Raw genomic sequence first — 20520 nt, forward strand, 5'->3', positions numbered from 1 at the left:
ACAGGCAAGTGCTTAACCGCTAAGCCATCTCTCCAGCCCATGATTCATTTTTTTTTTTTCCCTTAGCTGCTCACACCAGCTGAGATATTACATATCAACTTGTTTGCTTATTGGTAGTCTTCTCCTGGAAGTACAGTTTTATGAGTGTTGAATTTTATTAATAACCTTTGTTATCTCGCAACATAGAATAATGTTTGATACAAGCAAACCCTCAGTAGACTATAGCAGCAACATGATATTTTGTAGGTATGTACTTGAGAAGTTAATATAAATCAATAAAAACAAGTGAGTGGCAAATGAGCTTCATGCATTTGATTTCCTAATGATAATAAAGGACATTAAACTTACCTTTAGTCTTGGTAAATCTTTATTGGCTTGTTCAAGCTGAAATTTCAGCTCAATATTTTCAGATGACAACTTCAAGTTTTCCTTCCGAAGCTCCTGTTCATTATGACAAGGATCATCTGACTCTATTCCTAATGTCTTTAGGAAAATGAAATTTCAGGTACATTTAGTTTAATAAAAGCCATAAAAGGCATAATTCATAAGAACATATTGTCAAAAGAAAACTTTCTTTTTTTTAAAGTTTTTTTCATTTTTATTTATTTATTTGAGAGTGACAGAGAGAGAAAGAGACAGATAGAGATAGAGAGAGAGAGAGAGAGAGAGAATGGGCGCACCAGGGCCTCCAGCCACTGCTAACGAACTCCAGACGAGTGCGCCCACTGTGCATCTGGCTAACATGGGTCCTGGAGAATTGAGCCTTGAACTGGGGTCCTTAGGCCTTACAGGCAAGTGCTTAACTGCTAAGCCATCTCTCCAGCCCAAAAGAAAACTTTCTTTTTTGAAGGAATAGAAAATACTTGGCAAGCTTTACAAAAACCAAATATGTTGGAGTATAAAACTTACAGGAAACATAATGTAATTTGTCTTAAAATAGAAAACAAAGTCAAGCATGACTGAGACATCTATACATATGGTGACTTCATAAGTACATAATGCTTTAATTATTGTGTATGGTTTTAATTTTTTTATTTTCATTAATTTATTTGAGAGTGACAGAGAGAGAAAAAGGCAGGGGGGGGGGAGGGAGGGAGGGAGGGAGAGAATGGGCACGCCAGAGCCTCCAGCCACTGCAAACGAACTCCAGACGTGTATACCCCCTTGTGCATCTGGCTAACGTGAGTCCTGGGAAACTGAACCTCGAACTGGGGTCCATAGGCTTCACAGGCAAATGCTTAACTGTTAAGCCATCTCTCCAGCCTTCATGTATGGTTTTAATAGTTCAGAGTAAAGGTTTCTAATTGTATATTGAATTGTCCCTTCACTTCCCAATTCATATTAAAGTCATAACTCTGAGATCTCAGAATGTGACCTTATTTGGGGACAGTCTTAACAGAAGTTAAAAAAAAAAGGTCACTAAGGTAGATATCAATCAAGGAAGACTGTTATCCTTATCAAACAAAGAAAACTGGGAATTTGTACAGAGACATGCATAGAAGGAATACAGGAATATTAGGAGACTTTATATTGAACTTCTGATATGCATATGTATGCATGCATGCATGTAAGCACATACATGTTTAAGTAAAGAAATCTTTCCCTCAAAGACTTCAGAAAGAACTAACTTTGCAATGCTTTGATTTTGGACCAATTAGGATCCAGAAGTGTGAGACCACAGAGTTCTGCAGCATAAAACACCAAATTTCTATGTAGAGCTCTGGCATTCATGAGATTACCTGCAGAATGCTTCTCCTAATCACAAACCCTGAAGATACTAAAAGTTGTGAGTGTCTGAGCTCCCTAAATAAAGTGTCATGTTATACATATATAACCTATATACATCTTCCATATGCTTTAAATCATTCTACATTACTTATAATATCTAATACAATCTAAATGTTATGTAAGTAGCTCTCAAACTGCATTGCTTACAAAACAAAGGCACAAAAGGAAAGTGTGCACATATGCCTTACAGGCCCCTTCTGGGGAGGCGAATAACTATTCAGGACTTTGGGTCCAGGGAGGGATTCAATTCCACTAAAATGCAGGAGATCACAGGCCTGTGAACCCCAACTTTTTTTTTTCCAAGGTAGGGTCTCACATTAGCCCAGGCTGACCTGGAACTCACGATGATCCTCCTCCCTCTGCCTCCCGAGTGCTGGGATTAAAGGCATGTAGCACCATACACGGTTATTTTCTTCTTGACTTCAGTTTGAGTATGGGTATATGTTTGTCATTTTCTTTGTATTTTTTTTTATTTTCACTATTTTGTTTTTAACTAAATTTCCTTGGGTGGAAAAGTATTTCTGTATTAATACTGATCTGAGGGCAATAACACTAATAACAGGGGTAGAAACCATAGTAGTATCACATAAAAGTTTCTACTTGAAACAGAAAATGGGAAAAGTGAGGGACCAAAATAATAGACATATATATGTACACATGACTTAAAAATAAGACACAGCAAAATTCTTCAATCAACAGTGACCATGAACTGGAAACACACCAAACACAACTGGATGGGAGGGTCCTCTAACATATTTTACATCACTAACTGTGCTCTTACTATAGCAGAATTCATGGTAACTACATTTAAAATTTGTAGAAATCATTTGCAATGAAGTTTAATAAAAAGCTTAAGGAGCTAAAGTTTATTATGATCATATCAGAGAGTATTAAGGAAGTTACCATCCATCATTATCTAGTAAAAGATTACTGTGTCAATATTAATGAGAAGTATTGAATGGTTTTGAGTAGATAAGGAAGTTTATCTCATTTTTATGCACTTAACAATAGAAAAAAAAAAAGAAACAGAAAGATGTAATCTTACCACCAAAGGCTGAGAATAAACATCTTTGGACAGCTGTTTCTCTAAAGTATGAAGTTTTTCTTGAAGATACCTATTTTGTAAATGTAAATCTTCTATAACAGAATCTCGTGGAAGAGCTTGGTGGGTTCTATAAATAACAACCAGGTTTTTACTATGCAAAACTTGACTTTTCTCTAATTTACAATATTAAGACACAGGAAAGAAAGAAAATACCATGTGTTTATTAACAATGCATTAATTTCTAATGTTTCCAAACTTCCAAACATTTTAAAGAAACAAATTAAAAAAACTACAAATTATAATATTTACCGAGGTTTCACCAAAGATTTCTTTAAAATAATCAGTTAAAAATATACTCTGATTTATACAGACAGTGTGGCACTGACAATAACACATATTTGTTTTTATCAAATTATGTACACATTTTTTTTTGTTAAAGTTCTCACATTTAAAACCAAATGTCATATAAGCTGGGTGTGGTGCATGCCTTTTATCCCAGCATTTGGGAGGCTGAGGTAGGAGGATCACCATGAGTTTGAGGCACCCTGAAACTACATAGTGAATTCCAGGTCAGCCTGTGCTAGAATGAAGCCCTACTTCAAAAAGCTAAAAACTAAACCATTAAAATAAAAAAGTCACATAAGTATAAAGTACCCATATTGCTTCAAAAGACAATAAGTGCCTCATTGACACAATGCTGTCACTTCTAGTGTAAAGTCACTTGCCTGGACTATAATCAATGCTAGGTATGAGAATATTCATGTAATAGAGTTTAACCTCTTTTGTCCATATCACATCCAAAGTAACACAAGGGTGAAACACTGTGCTCAAAAACACAGCAAACTTAAGCAACAACCAAAAATAGGAAAAATAAATAAATAAATAAAAGACTGTCAAACTATATATACAGCCTCTGCCCAGCAAAGGAAACAATCATGAGAATAATGAGGCACACTGCAAACCAGAAGTTTCCCAAGTGCACATCAGAAAGGGGATTAACTTGCAGCATAGTATATAACCTCACAAACTCAACACTCAAACAAAATAAGTACTCAAATAAATAGGCAATCAACCTAAATAGAACTTTCTTAAAAGACTTTCAGGTATGTAAGTCTTTTCAAAGCTCAGTATCACTAATTATGTGGGAACTACACATCAAAACCAGAGTGAGACACAGCTTCACTCCAGTTAACCGAGCAGTTCTCAAATAAGAAGAGTGGGTTATGGTGGAAAAGGAAACCCTGCATACTGTTGTTAATAGGAATGTAGGTTAACACACCCATTATGAAAAATACTATGAGGCTTCACAGTAAAAATTTGTTTAAATGCTCATATATATCTCCAGGAAGTAAGTATGTACAAAACATCTGCACTTGTGTTTATTGTAGCATTATTCACAACAGCCAAAAACCAAATCAGAATCAAGTTAAATACACCATCAACTGATGAATGGATAGAGAAAATGTAGTATCCACACACATGTACCCAATTCAGACACATAAAATGCAACAAATCCTGCCATTTGCAACATGGATGAAACTAGAGGACATTAAGTGAAATAAGCTACACACAGAAAGAAAACCATCACATAATCTTGCTCATAGAATATTAAAAAAATTAAACAAGCCAGGTGTGCTGTTAATCCCAGCAGTTGGGAGGCAGAGGCAGGAGGATTGCTGTGAGTTTGAGGCCACCCTGAGATGACAGTGAATTCCAGATCAACCTGAGCTAGCATGAGACCTACCCTGAAAAACTTTAGGAAAAAAAAAAGTTAAAACTACAGGAGTTTCCTTTTCTGGATAGCTCAAAAAAGCTACAATTCTAAACACACTGATTAAAAAGAAATGTTAAGTGCTTGAGAAATTTGATATGCTTACCATGACTTCAACATTATACATTGTATGCATGTATTTGAGATATCTGCAACATATTACTAGATATAATTTTGTGTAAAATTTAAGAAAGCATTACTGATAATTTTTCAAGATGATCAAAAACAAAGAAGAAATTATAAAACTAGATATGCTTCAATTTGCATATCTTATATATGAATGAAATCCCAGCAATGATTGCTAACATGACTATATTTTATAGCATGTGTAAGCATTAGCAGACAAAATAACAAATCATGTGTAATGATCCTCACTTTATCTTGAAAGAAATGTATGATTGTTTTTATTGGAACATGATTTTATCTTACATGATATGATTCTATCAGAAGATGAGAGTTCCAAAAGAGTAAAACAGCCAGGTGTGGTGGCACATGCCTTTTGTTCCCAGCACTTAGGAGGCAGAGATAGAAAGATTACCATGTGTTCAAGGCCAGGCTGGGACTACAGAGTGGGTGTCAGATCAGCCTGAGCTAGAATGATACCCTACCATGAAAAAGCCAAAACCAACCATATAAACACACACACACACACACACACACACAGAGAGAGAGAGAGAGAGAGAGAGAGAGAGAGAGAGAGAGAGAGAGAGAGAAGGGGGGGGTAGAGAGGGAAGGAAGGAAGGAATAAAAAAGATCTCAAAGGCCCTCCTAACAAATGATGTGACAGTGTTGGTAGCTGGTAGAGGAATTCCAAGTACAATGACCTTGTTTCCTCTCAAACATATGAGACATGGGACAATGACTTAAGGACTTTGAAAAGGAAACAAGACAAATTGGGATAGAAAACCAAAGGTTAAGTATTAGCCAACAAGCAATGGATTTTCTTTTTCTTCTTGATTGCTGGGCCTAAACACGTGATTTAAATATCTGAAAAGTAAATACCATCATATCTAAATATTACAATGACAAAAAGAATTCTGGGAAGTTGCTAGTTTTAGCTTATGTAAGGGGAAAGATGACTTCTAACTGTATGAGTCTTAGTTTTACAATGAAATTTAAACTCACTTGACAAAAATATTTATTCTTCTTTTCTAAGCTATCTCATGCCCCAACCCTCAAGCAATCCAAAGACAGTGATGGTTGAAGCTGCAAAGGCAACCCAAAACAGATTAAAAACTTTTTAAGGAGGAGCTAACACCATTGCTTTTTAAGCTTTTCCAGGAAATAGAAAAAGAAGGAATCCTACCAAAAACTTTTAGGAGGGAATTATTTTCTTTAGTTGGTGGAACTGGTGTATAATGAGTTTTCTCTTTTCTGCTCTTCTGTTGCTTTCTTAGCTACAGATGTGTGCAGCTGCTGGAGTCATAGCACAAGAGTTTATAACTAAAACTGTTGAAAGCCCCAGATTTTGGTCCATAGCTCCAGAATGGGAGGGAGGGCAAGCGTTACTGGTAGTAGCAGAGTAGAAGCATGAGAGAAGGACCCTACGGAGTTATTCATGAATGCCTAGGCTCACTGGTGAGCCAAGCATGTTCTCATTAGAATAATTGCTACAATTCCATGAAGCAGCTTACCTCATATCCAATATGTCATTTTCTAAGTCAAGATTTCTCTTTTTTAATTCTTCAAGTTCTTTTTCTGACTCCAGAGCTCGTACTCCTAAAACCTGATCAACAGTCATGCCAGTGGTTTTTAATTTTCTCTGCAAAGTAAGTTTCTCCTTATCAGCTCTGTGGATTTAATATAGAATGATAAAAACACATCATGTAAAGTTTGACCTCATTTTATTAAACTGTAACTTAGTGATTACCACACCAAAATATCACAACTTCACCATTCAATATTTGGTGTGAAATAACTTAGTAAAAACAATATACAACTTATTTAGAATTGTTAAGTTGTAGCACAACACATTTTAAGGAAATAAAATGTGAATCATAACTAGCTAGCAAACGTCTCATGTTGTCAACTATAATAAAACTATACAATTTCCAGATCAGTAGATTTTACATATCATGGTTTCCATTGGAATTTAAACTCACTTTGCAAAAAGATCCTTTAAAGTGTTGAGCTGCTTTGTTAGACTGTAGACTTCCCCTTCCCTCTCTTTTAACTTGTTTCGCATTCCCTCTATTTTGGTTTGCCATTTTTTACCTTCTTCCCACCTAATTAATTCTTCTCTAGTACTCTGCAAACAACAACATGTGTTAGAATACAACCAGTAGCATTTTAAATTTTACTTTAAGCTTTAACTATTCTAACTTATCTACAAAATATACAAAAATATTAAATCAATACTCCCATGAGAATATATACCAAAACCCTTAAGAAGTAATTAAATGAAGATTCAAATACAGGTGATTCTAACTCAAATAATATTCTAACAAAAAATTATATGAATGACCAACCTAATCTTGTAAATCCCAGGCCAATCTTCTAATACCACAACCCATTCATGTCTTCAATGCACATTTTTCACTCATAACTCATGCATTTATTTAATTCTGACTACATGCCAGATACTACTCTTGGCACCAAACACAGAAGCAACATATACAATCCAGATGGAAGTTTGCACTTCATGAATCTTACAATTTAGTTTACGTTGGTTAGCTGAATAGATTGAAGAGAGGAACAAAATATGAACAACAATAATAAAAAAAAAAATAAGGACTTTCCAGGGGTAGGTAAGTTAGCATGATAGTAACAATGGTGTGATGGCTTATTATGACAATAATAAAGGAGCCATAGAAAAACTACTTACGTAGGACAGAACAGCCCCACATGCTGAAAAATTTAAAAATTACTGTTCATAACGGTTTAAGCTCAAAATTACGCTTTCTTTTACATATTACATCATTTTTTATTTATTTTTTTTACTATTACTGGATTTTCTAAGAATACAATGGCCTTATAAAGATACAAGCAATATATATTATTTTGCTGAAAATTATACACATTGTCTATCATCTTGGAAATCAAATTACAAATGGCAATACCACTTGTGGCATATAACCTGCCAATAGGGCAGTTTTGGATTGGTCTGTATTTGGAGTTCAGAATTCCTATTCAAGGTATGTAAGATGCAGACATGTGACTACTTTACATTTTCTAGTGTAGCCATACCAGACCATATACATGTTCATATAGTAACAATATAGTAATATGATCATCATTGTTTTTTTGAAGTAGGGTTTTACTCTAGTCCAAGCTGACCTGGAATTCACTATATAGTCTCAAGGTGGCCTTGAACTCACGGTGATCCTCCTACCTCAGTGCAGGAAGTAAAGGTGTGCACCACCACGCCCAGCATGATCATTGTTTTATAAGATACTGTCTTTCATGTTTTTCCTATGTCTCCTTTAGAAAGTTATAATGAATTTATATTAACCTTAAATTTCATTTGGGTATGAGGGACATCATGAAATATAGTTATAAATGGGAATGCTTGGTCTAAAAGGGTAGAGAATTGTGGTTTAAAGTCAGAGTCCTTAGAATGATTAGCTGTCCTCCTAAAGCTATCTCCTCAAATACTAGACATCTGTCTCCTATAATACACAGGCTCCAGTACTGGTTAACTTCTAACAAGTGCTCTATTAAAAACTGCAAAAAATCTTTATGAAGTAGGTAACAGTTAAGTTCTTTCTTAAAATATATACAAGAAATTATCTGTACTTTTAGACATAGAAATACTAATTGTGAACTTGAAGTCAGTAAGTAATTCTACCTTCATTTGGCCTGGGACATCCTAATCCCACTGATGTTGCCCACTAAAGACTGAGGGAAGAAGTGAGAACAATAAAACAATTTAAGAATGAAAGAAATAACAAAAGTGAATATTATCTAGGGTTTGTGCTCCATGAGGAGTACGAGTACAGAAGAAAGGATTGGGAGAAAAGTTCTCGTTTCAAAATGTTTTCTGTACTAAGACTGATGTGTACAACACTTTTCATTCAGCAAACACTGATCATCACATAGGCATGCCAAGCCAGCAGCAAAAATGAATATTTACACCTTGCAGAAAACAAGGTGTTGAAATTACCGAACCCTAAATGTGAAAGCATTTTCTTTTTAAATATAATTTAGAGATCCCCAAGTACTACAGACTCTGAAAGCACAATCCCTCTAGGCTCCTGGTGGTAGATGTTAATGGTATTATGCTCACTGCTCTTTCTTTTTCTACTTAGTACTAATATCTTACAAGTTGCTATTTAGAGTTGATGAATGCCTTGCAAAAGACTCTGACATATGATTTTGCTTGATGATCAATCCTAAAGTGGCAAAACAATATTATTTCTATTTGAGGAAGAATAAATTCAAACAGACAGGTTAGGAGTTCAGACAAAGCTACAAGGCCACCAAGGTCTTGTGATGGAAATCAGATCAGAAATGGTATCCAAGGATGAGGTTTATCTCCAAAGAGAGTAAGTGTATGAACAAACTGGTTTTTATTTCTGCAAATACTGGATGTATTCCAAACCATTCCATTATGACCTGAACTAATGGCATAAAGCACTAGAAGATAATGGGTCAATGAAGAGTTCTTAATATATCCAGCATTGTGCAAAAGGTGAAAACCACAGAGCTGTATAGATTATTACCCTTGGAAGAAATATTAAAGAAACTGGGATATGTAAGGTATGAAGAGACAATGAAGGTCCTCCTACACCAGGAAGCTACATGTAGAAGGTACAGTAATTTCTAAGTAATCAATATCTTATAGGTGCATCTTCAAGTGTACATAAATCCTAAAGGAGAGATAGTACCACTTATAGTACATATTAGGCCCTCCAGTCAACACAGTCAATTATCTGTTCATCAGAAACTTATTTTAGATGATCACACTGCAAACATATTAATCAGCATGCTTTACATACCTTCTCTTTCATAGGTTTTAGATCTACCTCATCCATTTTTCTTTCCAGTTGGCTTTCTAGTTTTTTAACTTTCTTCTGAAGTTCTTCAATTAAACTTTGTTTATTGTCTATTAGATGTCTGTTCTGAAAACATTAAGATTTAGCTTTAGATCTATAAGTAACTGCCAAAAGACATAACCATAAAATTTTTCTGAGTCTATTATTAACAGTGCCTGTTAAATGATGCATAATTTAAATGTAGCACTGTAGCCACTACTGTGTTGTAGAATATATGCTGCTCTGGATGATAAACACAAAAGAAGGAACCAGTTAATCAAACTAGCATGAAACATACTTTTTGAAAACATTGTATACATATTTAAATTGCAAGAACATTATCCACTTATTTTAAGTAAAATGTACTGTCAAGGTTAAGTAAAAATTACCTGCAGCCCACTGGACAGTCTTTTAATTTGCCTTTTCAGCTCCTCATTCTCTTGATCAATCCCATCTTTCTCTCTAAGGATCTTATTATAAGCTTTTTGTTTTTTTTGCAGTTCATTGTTTAAATCATTCAAATTATCAGTTAGTGTATTTTCTTTGTTTTTACTTGTTTTAAGAGCTTCTTTCAATTTTAAAAGGTTTTCATTTAAATCTTCAATTTGTGACTAATAAGGAGATAAAAGTGTTACTTGTGAATCTTTTTCAAGTATTAATGATAGTAGCAATGAAAAACTGAAATTCCACTACTAGTACTTACTAGAAACAAAATTCCAACCTAAATTTTTAAGTATAGTACACAAGAAAAAACAATACAAGCTCCATACATCTTTACAGGTTCATGTCAAAACAAACAAGTGTATGTTAAGGACAAAAATAAAAAATAAAAAAATCTACATCAACAAATATCTGGAAAATAATTTTATGTTTATATGGCTGAACAAATTTCCATTGTGTATATGTACTATTTTCATTATCTATTCATCAATTATTGGGCATCTGGGCTGATTCCATTTCCTTGCCATTATAAACAAGCAGCAATAAACAAGGTGTGTAAGCATCTCTGGTAGGATATGGAATTTTCTGGGTATTGTGGCTAGAACAATTAAAGACACCAATACTTTTCAACAAGCATAGTGATGTTTTAGCATCGTGAAACATAAGATTAACATAAAATAAGCCTCTGATGTCAAATACTTTCTAGTCTACATCATAATGATCAGACAGAAAAGATAATTCAACATAGTAGATAGTGCAGCTAAGCTACTAGGCATCTTTAGCTGGCCCGTAGAGCAAAGATGAAAATATGGCACAGCCTGAAATTTGATGATATCTGATGATTGGATAATGAAGATGTGGTACATATATACAATGGAATTCTACTAAGCAGTAAGAAAAAATGGTATACTGAAATTTGTTGGAAAATTAACAGAGTAGGAACAGATCATACTAAAACACAAGCACAGAAAAACAAATGGCACATGTTCTCCCTTATAGGTGGTTCCTAACCTGGAACAGCTTGAGTTGCAGGTATAACTGTCAGGCAACTCAAGGGGCAGATAATAGGAATGGAAGTGTTTAGGGGAAAAGGAAGGGGAGGGTGGTGGAAGCAACACATAAAATAAATCCAAAAGTAATTGGCACTATAGAAAACTTTCTCCTGAGTAGAAGACTAAAAGATGTAATCCTCAATAAGGGGATCATCTGTTAAGAAGGGCCCTGGAGAGGGTAGGATGAAACCTAACCCGGAAACGTTTAGCTCCAGCTTATAACTCCCAGTTCCAGAAATCGGTTACAACCCACCTTGAGCTGTTGATCAAAGAGACCTATAAGCTCTCTAAAACAAGACAGCCTACTGTCAAAGCACTTAATCACTCGCCTAAGGTAAAAAACAAGATCCTATTGCTGAATACACCAGATGCAGCTGACAGAGAACATAGACAGATTTGGCTGGAATCTGGCAGGAAGCTGGAAGCCAGTTACCAGATGGTCTGCCTTTATACTGTTGTGAAGTGCGACATGAATTGCTGGGGAGAAATAGACAACAATGCTGTGTGCTATATGAAAGCTACCACCTTTACAAGATGTATACACCTGCACAATAGTGGTTTCCAACCTAGATGGGTAACCAATGGCTCGCTGATTTGATTGGCTAAAAGATCTGCTCAGTGAAAAGAACACATAGCTGGAACTGGGAACTAAGTCAGAATCCTATGGAGACCAAGATCATGGACTCCAGTGAGAAGCTTCCACTAGTCTTTGGCAAAATGAGATGCTACACCCATCAAAATTTCTCTTTAATTAACAATGCTTATCCCATTTTTCCTATGCTGACCTCAATATCTATTGAAGAATCTATTTTTCCTTTTTAAAAGGCCAAGAGAACACATCATCCAGGGCCCAAGTGCAACCATAGAGGAATAGGTGAGATGACCAAGAGTGCTACTTTCATGGTGCCTGACAACCTGCACCAGGGTGATGAAGACAGACACTAAGGATACTCCAAATATATCAAAGCAGAAATCCAGGAACTGCAGAGAGTTCAACACTGAAGTAATCCTAAACACACCCAGCATGGCTTAGGGAATTTTGCAGAAGTGGGGACAGAAAAATTATAAAAGGTACAGGTTTGGAGGGCATACCCAGAGATATTGTCCACTCCCAAAAATGACTTGACTGTTGCTCTCACAACTCATAACCCACAGCCACATGGTGAATACCAGCAATCCCACTGAAGAGGACCCTCAGTGGAATGGGAGCAGGGAGGAGGAGTATGATGGTACCAACGCATGATGTATTCATACAATGTTTCTATCTAATATTTATACTTATACACACACACACACACACACACACACAATTTGGCATGAAATGGTTTATCTTTTATTGTAGGTCAAGTAGTTCCTCAAATAATACTAATAAAAATCAGTATTATAACATGGTTGGAAGGACACAACAACATTGGAAAAAGTTTTGAGAACAAGGATTCCAAGAATGTGAACAATTCAAAGACAGTACTTCAGATAAAGAAAAAGATATTAACAAAGGGCAATTCTATTTTATGCATTTACTTAATAAATTTTTAACTTAAACTATGACCATAATCTTAAATAGAAAAAGATATTTTTAAAAAAATAAAATAAAATCCAGTTCCTGGGCTAGAAAGATGGCTTAGCGGTTAAGCGCTTGCCTGTGAAACCTATGGACTCCGGTTCGAGGCTCGATTCCCCAGGTCCCACGTTAGCCAGATGCACAAGGGGACGCATGCATCTGGAATTCGTCTGCAGTGGCTGGAGGCCCTGGCACGCCCATTTTCTCTCTCTCTGCCTCTTTCTCTGTCTGTCGCTCTCAAATAAGTAAATAAAAATAAACCAAATTTTTTTTTAAAAAAAATCAAATAAAATAAAATCTAGTTCCTAAACTTTCTTAGTGAAGGACAGACAAAAATAAACTAAGACAAAAAATAAAAAAAAGAAGCTGGGTGTGGTGGTGCATGCCTTTAATCCCAGCACTAAGGAGACAGAGGTAGGATGATTACCTTGAGTTCAAGGCTATCCTGAGACTACATAGTGAATTCCAGGTCAGCCTGGGCTAGAGCAAGACCCTACCTTGAAAAACAACAAATACATAAATAAGTAAACAAAAGAGATGTTTCATTTTACTAAAAATATACATGAAACTTTGTGTAAAATTTGGAAATCATTAGCAAATACAAGTTTAGGAAAAGAAGTTTAATTCACCCAGCAATGATCAGGTATGAGATAATAAAATGCATTGATAAAATTTAATTTGGAAAAAGGCTTCAAGGCCAGGCAATTACAGTACAATGTCTTAACGATTTACATAAATGCTTTCATGGCAAAAGTGTCAATTTACTCGTATTAAGAGGAACATTCTTGTGTGGAGGATGGAGAAGGATAAAAGTGACTAGACAAAAGAATGGAAGAAGAGGGGCTGGAGAGATAATTTAGAGGTTAAGGCACATGCCTGCAAAGCCTAAGGACCCTGGTTTGATTTTCCAGGTCCCACGTAAGCCAGATGCATATCGTGGCACACGCATCTGGAGTTCATTTGCAGTGGCTAGAGGCCCTGGTGTGCCCATTCTCACTCTCTCTCACTCTCTCTGTCTCTAATAAATAAATTAAAATCTTAAAAAAAAAAAAAAAAAGAACGGAGAAAGGATTAGTTAAAAGAGAAAGGTCCCTTGGATTGGAGAGATGGCTTAGCAGTTAAGTGTTTGCCTATGAAGCCTAAGGACCATGGTTCGAGGCTGGATTCTCCAGGACTCACGTAAGCCAGATGCACAAGGTGGAACATGCATTTGGAGTTCATCTGCAGTGGCTGGAGACCCTGACACGTCCATTCTCTCTCTCTCTCTTTCTCTCTCTCTCTCTCTGCCTCTTTCTCTCTCTGTTATTCTCAAATAAATAAATAAAAACTAAAAAAATAAAGCAGAGAGAAAGGTCCCAAATGGACTAAGGGTATAGAACAGGAAATAAAGAGGAAAAATGGATAGGGATATGATCAAATTACAGTATGTCCATGTATTAAATTCTGAATTAAAAAATCTTAAGATAAAAAATAAGTACATACCAAACTTGTATTTCTTTTACTTAATTTAAAAGCTTTAAACTTTAGACCATGCTATGAATTATATCCATTGAGAAATATAATTTAAAAAAAAAATCACAGCACCATAAAGCTAAAAGATGTAATTTTATTTCTACTTAGTAAGCACATAGCTGCTTTAAAAATTAAAAAATATATTAAAAGCTAGATTAAAAGTTCCAGGAAAAAAAAGAACTAAGATAAATCTACAGATCTATTTCAACTCAGTTTGGAAGTTAAAATAGGAGCTATATTCATAACTGCCAAAGCCTAGAACAGGCAAGATGTGAAAGCAACAGAATATTACTCAGTGCTGGAAAGAAATCCATCACTACATACTGCATGACTTCAATTCATTATAGAAAAGGCAAAACAGTGGACACTTAAATAAAACAAACAAACAAACATTAAAACATAATCAGAGGTTCACAGAGACATTGAAGGTAGGCTATGAATAGGGTAAGATTTTTAGGAAAGTGAAAATATTCTAGAATACTATAATTACTAATACACAACATTATGAATTTGTCTAAACACAGGATATACAACATCAAGTGAGACCTAATATAAGTTTGGACTTGTGATTATTACGTGTGTAAGTAAGTGCATGCGTGTGTGCTTGTGTGTGGGTCTACCTGCTTCAGCAAAGGCACAGGCCTAATGGGGATGGCCAGCATAGGAGCTATGCATGTTTCTAGGGTGGGAGTGTCTGAGAAAATTCCTATTAAATTTCCTATTGCCTACTGAAAAATAATCCAAAAACAAATTCCTTACAAAAGTAAAACTTTAGGCCAATGAGAGACCCTATCTTAAAAAGAAAGGGATGGCATACCTGAGGAACACCATCTAAGGGTATCCTTAGGCCTCCAAATTGTCACTATGCATGTATACAAGAGGACAAGCATGTACACTGCACACAACACACACACATTTCTTAACTTAAATTTTATTCTATTAGTAAGAGTAGCTCATAATGGCCCATTGTTTCCAAATCCCTAAGACAAGTCAATACATAATTACCATATAGATATTCTCAATTCATAGTATGAGCATTTGTGTATGTACAGTCTCCCATTGATTATCATAAACTCTCTATTGTCTGTCAAAATTATTATAAGTCAGCACAGACACAGGAGTCTATGAGACTATTAACACATGTGTCAGGGCTCACCTTCAGCTCTCTAGTATGTCGATCAACAATCTGTTGAACATTGAGATTTGCTTCTTTCTGAGAAGTTACAGAAATAATATGCTCCTCAGCTGCTGCTGTCATTTCTGCCCGGAGTTCTAATAGTGCTCGACTAAGTGCCTAAAAATTACAACATACAAAACTTTTAATGGAAAACATATATTATAGAAGCAGAATATAATGTAAAAAGCTTATTCCATTCTATTGTTTCCCTAAAAAAATGAACTTTTACAAATTATCTTCCTTTAGTAAATATTCTCAATTCTTCCCTAAATCAAGTGGCAGTTCAAAAATTTGACAATTATTTTCAGAACCAAATATTTATTTACAAGTATTCTTTGCTTTCAAATATCCAAGCAAACATTTTTTATCACAAATCACTTAGTATATTCTCCTCTGTGTCATTAGTTGAATTTAGATAGACAAAGTTATAGAAAAACGCTGAAAAAATTATTCAGTATTTTCATAGGTTAAGGTAGAAAAATATAGCACCTTCAAAACCAATTTCAGTATATAAAATTTTCAGATAAGTTTTTACAAAATCCTAATGAGTCATAAAAATCTACTAACCAACTCTTCCCACAAAACAATGTGATCCTTTCTTTAATCCGTCTTTCTTTTCACTATATCTTCTAATAAGTCCCCCAAATGTTCAATTATCCACACCATATCAACAACCTGGAATCTCAGTAGAAAATGATAAATAATATAGGTAAGATTTCTCTTCCTTTCCTACATATATACATATCATCTGACAAGAGAAACGGAACCACTTGGACATTTAAAAACAGCACGAATAAAGTATTCACAAGTTAAGAACTATCTCCATAGAACTGTTGGACAGCAAGAGATGAAACTTCAAGCTTTATTATAAACTGAGTTATGTATTAGTCTCTAACAAATCAACAAATCATCTCCCATTCTTTCCCACGGTCAGTAACTACCCGACACTTACTTTCTGTTGTTTATCTTTCAGGGATAACTGGCTCTTTAGCCGGTCTACTAGATTCCTCATGGTAGTTGTTGGAGCTCTTAAATTTGCTTCTTTCTGAGCCTGAAGTTCAGACTTCAAACTCTGTGACTCCCTTTGAGCCTGGGCCAGAAAACCCCTTAACTCCTCAACTTCTGCTTTGACTTTTTTCACTTCACCAGCATGGTTTTCTTGGAGCCTCATGTAAACAAGCATATATGTTTAATAGATTGGTTACTGCAACTAATGCCTGATTTTAAAAATACTCTATGAAGGTATAAAATGGCTACTATATGTATTTCTTATGAAAAACAACTGTATTTACAAGTCATTTCTCGGGACGATTTTTGTCTTTACTCAAGGACTGAATGCAAAACCTCAAATAATTTTAAGTGGGCATGCTAATTCACATTTGCCTAGCAACTCAGGAGGCTGAGGCAGAAGAAAAACTGTAAGTATGAGGACAGCCTAAGCTACACAGTAAGTTCCTGGCCAGCCAGGGATAACGGAGTGAAACCAAGACTCAAAAACAAAACCAAACAAATCAAAAAATAAATAAAAAGAAAAAAAGAAAGGGAAAAAAGTATAAGCTAAACCAGGTGTGGTTGTACATATCTTATATCCCAGCACTTGGAAGGGTGAGGTAGGAGGATCTCTGTGAGTTCAAGGACAACCTGGGACTACAGAGTGCCAGGTCAGCCTGGGCTAGGGTAAGACCCTACATTGGGAGGAGAAGAAAATACAAGCTTATTTTATAGCACAAAGCAAAACATAAGCATAATGAACCAAAAGTTAATTCTCCTAAGCATTTAAGAGAATGACAAAAGCAAGATAAAAACACGCTAGATGCTGTTATTAATTCCCTTTTAGAGAAAGAGTGGCAGCTACTTACATATTCACAAACATCTTTGTCAGAGAGTAAACAAGTAAAATTCCTACCAGCTTTAAAAGTGGAATGAAATTCTAAGTAAGCTAGTGTTCTCACAAACCTAGGAAGATAGTATTACAATGATTAGAAACTAGATAATCATAAATTAATTGGGGTTTAAATTTTATATTCTGAGGGCTAGAGAGATGGCTTAGCAGTTAAGGCCTTGTCTGCGAAGCCAAAGGACCATAGTTCAATTCCCCAGTACTCTGGTAAGTCAGATGTACATGCTTATGGAATGGTGCACACTTATGGAGTTCATTTGCAGGGACTGGACACCCTGGCATGACCATTCTCTCTCTTTCTCTATCCAATAAATAAATAAAAATAAAAAATACTTAAAATTTATGTTCTGAAAATATAAGCAGAATAATAGGTACAGTCTTTTATATAGAGATTGTTATGACACTGTAACTATAATTTCTTTAAAAATATTAATATTAATTAATAAAAATATAAATATTAAAATATTAGTATTTTTCTTTTCTTTTTTTTTCGAGGTGAGGTCTCACTCTAGTCCAGGCTGACCTGGAATTCACTATGAAGACTCAGGGTAGCCTCACAGTGATCCTCGTACCTCTGCCTTCCATGTGCTGGAATTAAAGGCATGTGCCACCATGCCCAGCTTAGTATTTTTCTTTATGAGAGAGAAAGAGAAAGAGAGAGAAACAGACAGAGAGGGGGCAGAGAGAGAGAGAGAGAATGGGCACAACATGGCCTCTTACCACTAAAAACAAACTGCAGATACATGTGCCACTTTGTACATCTGGCTTTATGTGAGTACTGGGGAATTGGACCCAGGCCATCATGCTTTGCAATCAAGTGTCTTTAACCACTGAGCAATCTCTTCAGCTCCTAATGAGCATATTTTCAACCACACACTCTTAGGGTATAAACAAAAGCTCTCTATATGTGATTTTATGATTTTCTAGTTACTTTCATACATAGTGCCAAAGGGATTTCATATAACCACTCTGAAGGAATCCAAGTAAATGCTACACACTTGCATTTTACAGGGGGGTTAAAATGAGAATCAAGAAAAGAAATGAATTGGAGTTTGAAAAAAATTATTATTTATTTGGAAACGGGGGGGGGGGGGTAAGAGGTGGACATGCCTGGACCTCTTTGAAACTGCAAACGATGTGCCACTTAGTGCTTCTGGCTTTATGTGGGTATGTGAGTACTGGAGACTTGAACCTGGGCTGTCAGGCTTTGCAAATAATCACTTTTAACTGCTATCTCTCCAGCCCCTGAATTGGATTTTGAATCAGACAGACTAGTTTCAAACTGTGATTTTCCCACTATGATTGGGCAAATCATGATACTGAGCCTTAATTCCTATTGGAAAACAATAATGTGACCTAAGTAGTCCTGATGATAAAATGAGATTTTTATATAAAAGTCTTAGGATAATGTCTGACACATCAAGCACATATCTCTTTATAATACCAAACTAACATTTACTTATTTTTAAAAATGCATTTCTGAGACTTACCGTAATTTCGTACTTTCAAATTCTTTGACTTTAATCTCAGTGATTTCTTTTTGTCTCTCTAAAGCTTGTGACACTTTCTTCAATTTGGTCAAAAGGGAGGAGAGGGTGTCATCTTGTTCGGCCACTGTCTGCTCCATCTCAGCCAGACGAATAAAATGCTTGTTGGTAGGAACTGGAGCAGGAGTCTGTTTTATTAAATCCTATAAAATATCAATCTATTAGGCATTCTTAAGTAAAAGCTGCCCCTTGAATGAAGAAGATGGAATCTAAAATTCAGTAATTTACTAGGAAATAAGGGATTAAATAAGATAGGATGCAGAGACCATACTCTTCATATTCATACTATTTACTAAGGGTCTACAGGGCAAGATCAAGATGTGTGGGTGAAGCAATGAGGTAGCTAAGACTTGAGGACCCTAATATTTGGAAAAGACAGTTCATACACACACACACACAAACACAGTGGTCAAAGAGGCAAACATGAGCTGATTGAAAAGATGAAAAAAAATATATAAATAAGCTTATAATGAGAAGAATTTGAAAAGAAAGACTGTGATCATATCACAAGATACAATGAATATAAAGTAATATAAACAGGATTTGTGGAGCAGTGTTAAATTACAAAAGGATTAGGGCTTATGAAGAGGAACAAATAATGAGAGCCATGTTTTAAGAATATCTTAGCAACAAAACAGTAGGGTGAATCAACTATGAAAAACAAAGAGGTGAGTTTTCTTTTTGTTGTTGTTTTTTTGTTTTTTCGAGGTAGGGTCTCACTCTGGGTCCAGGCTGACCTGGAATTAACTCTGTCATCTCAGGGTGGCCTTGAACTCATGGCAATCCTCCTACCTCTGCCTCCCAAGTGCTGGGATTAAAGGCGTGCACCACCACGCCCAGCTACGAAGTGAGTTTTAAATTATATGGCATCAAAAATCCATACAGGGGCCAGGCATGGTGGTTCACACCTTTAATCTCAGCACTAGGGAGGCAGAGGTAGAAAGACTGCCATGAGTTTGAGGCTACCCTGAGACTACATAGTGAATTCCAGGTTAGCCTAGGCTAGAATGAGACCCTGCCTTGAAAAAAAACAAAAAGAAAAAGAAATAAACAAAATAAAAATCCATACAGGGGCTGGAGAGATTTTTCAGTGGTTAAGATGCGTGCTGGCAAAGGCTAACGAACTGGGTTTGATACCTGGTTACCCATGAAAAGCCAGATGAACCAAGTAGTGTATGTATCTCAAGTTCATTTACACTGGGTGAAGGCCCTGGTCTGTCCATTCTCTCCCTCCCTCCATCTCTTCCCCCTCTTTGCTTGCAAATAAATAAAATACTTTTTAAATCCACATAGATCAAAACAGTTGTCCAAATCTTACCTGAGCTGTCTGCTTGAATTCACTGAGTGTACTCTCAGCCTGCAGCTCTAATTTACGATGAAGAATATGAAGGTCTTCCTCATGTTTCCTAACAATTGCTCTCTGCTCCTATTTTAAAGAAAAGTAAAACTATCTTAAATTGTGATTCAACTTAAATTCACATTTTAAAGATCTTAAGCATTTAATTATCTTTAATCTTCTAAAATCCAAATATGTGCACATATATATTTAGACCACGTTGTAGACCTCCTAGCCAATGTTCACAGTGTCAGTGCCAGTCTTACTTCACAATTTACTATGCATGTGAATAACATGTATCTATCATTTCAACTTTTAACTTCTAGAAACAGTTTAAAAATGAGATTCTTTTCCTGACAGTTCTAGCAGACTAATTGTTAGTACAACAGCTTTCATTTTAACTTACAGCCTCAATAC

The 20520-nt window shown here is 35.6% G+C and overlaps 2 protein-coding genes across 3 annotated transcripts in view; one reads left to right on the forward strand and one right to left on the reverse strand.

Annotated features, from left to right (window-relative positions):
* C6H12orf29 (chromosome 6 C12orf29 homolog) overlaps positions 1 to 20520 on the forward strand; it is a 55602-nt gene that overhangs the window by 27175 nt on the left and 7907 nt on the right. The window lies entirely within an intron of this gene.
* Cep290 (centrosomal protein 290) overlaps positions 1 to 20520 on the reverse strand; it is an 89627-nt gene that overhangs the window by 15844 nt on the left and 53263 nt on the right. For both annotated transcript variants that reach the window (XM_045153569.1, XM_045153570.1), the window contains exons 35-44: positions 20086 to 20193; positions 18711 to 18910; positions 16273 to 16486; positions 15300 to 15437; positions 9967 to 10188; positions 9542 to 9664; positions 6707 to 6852; positions 6239 to 6394; positions 2834 to 2960; positions 349 to 483 (exon numbers count right to left, since the gene is read on the reverse strand). In XM_045153569.1, the coding sequence (XP_045009504.1) occupies positions 349 to 483; positions 2834 to 2960; positions 6239 to 6394; positions 6707 to 6852; positions 9542 to 9664; positions 9967 to 10188; positions 15300 to 15437; positions 16273 to 16486; positions 18711 to 18910; positions 20086 to 20193 (1569 nt within the window). The remainder of the gene's footprint in view (positions 1 to 348; positions 484 to 2833; positions 2961 to 6238; positions 6395 to 6706; positions 6853 to 9541; positions 9665 to 9966; positions 10189 to 15299; positions 15438 to 16272; positions 16487 to 18710; positions 18911 to 20085; positions 20194 to 20520) is intronic.

This window comes from Jaculus jaculus, chromosome 6 (genome assembly GCF_020740685.1).
Source record: "Jaculus jaculus isolate mJacJac1 chromosome 6, mJacJac1.mat.Y.cur, whole genome shotgun sequence".
In the NCBI taxonomy this organism is placed as follows: Eukaryota; Metazoa; Chordata; class Mammalia; order Rodentia; family Dipodidae; genus Jaculus; species Jaculus jaculus.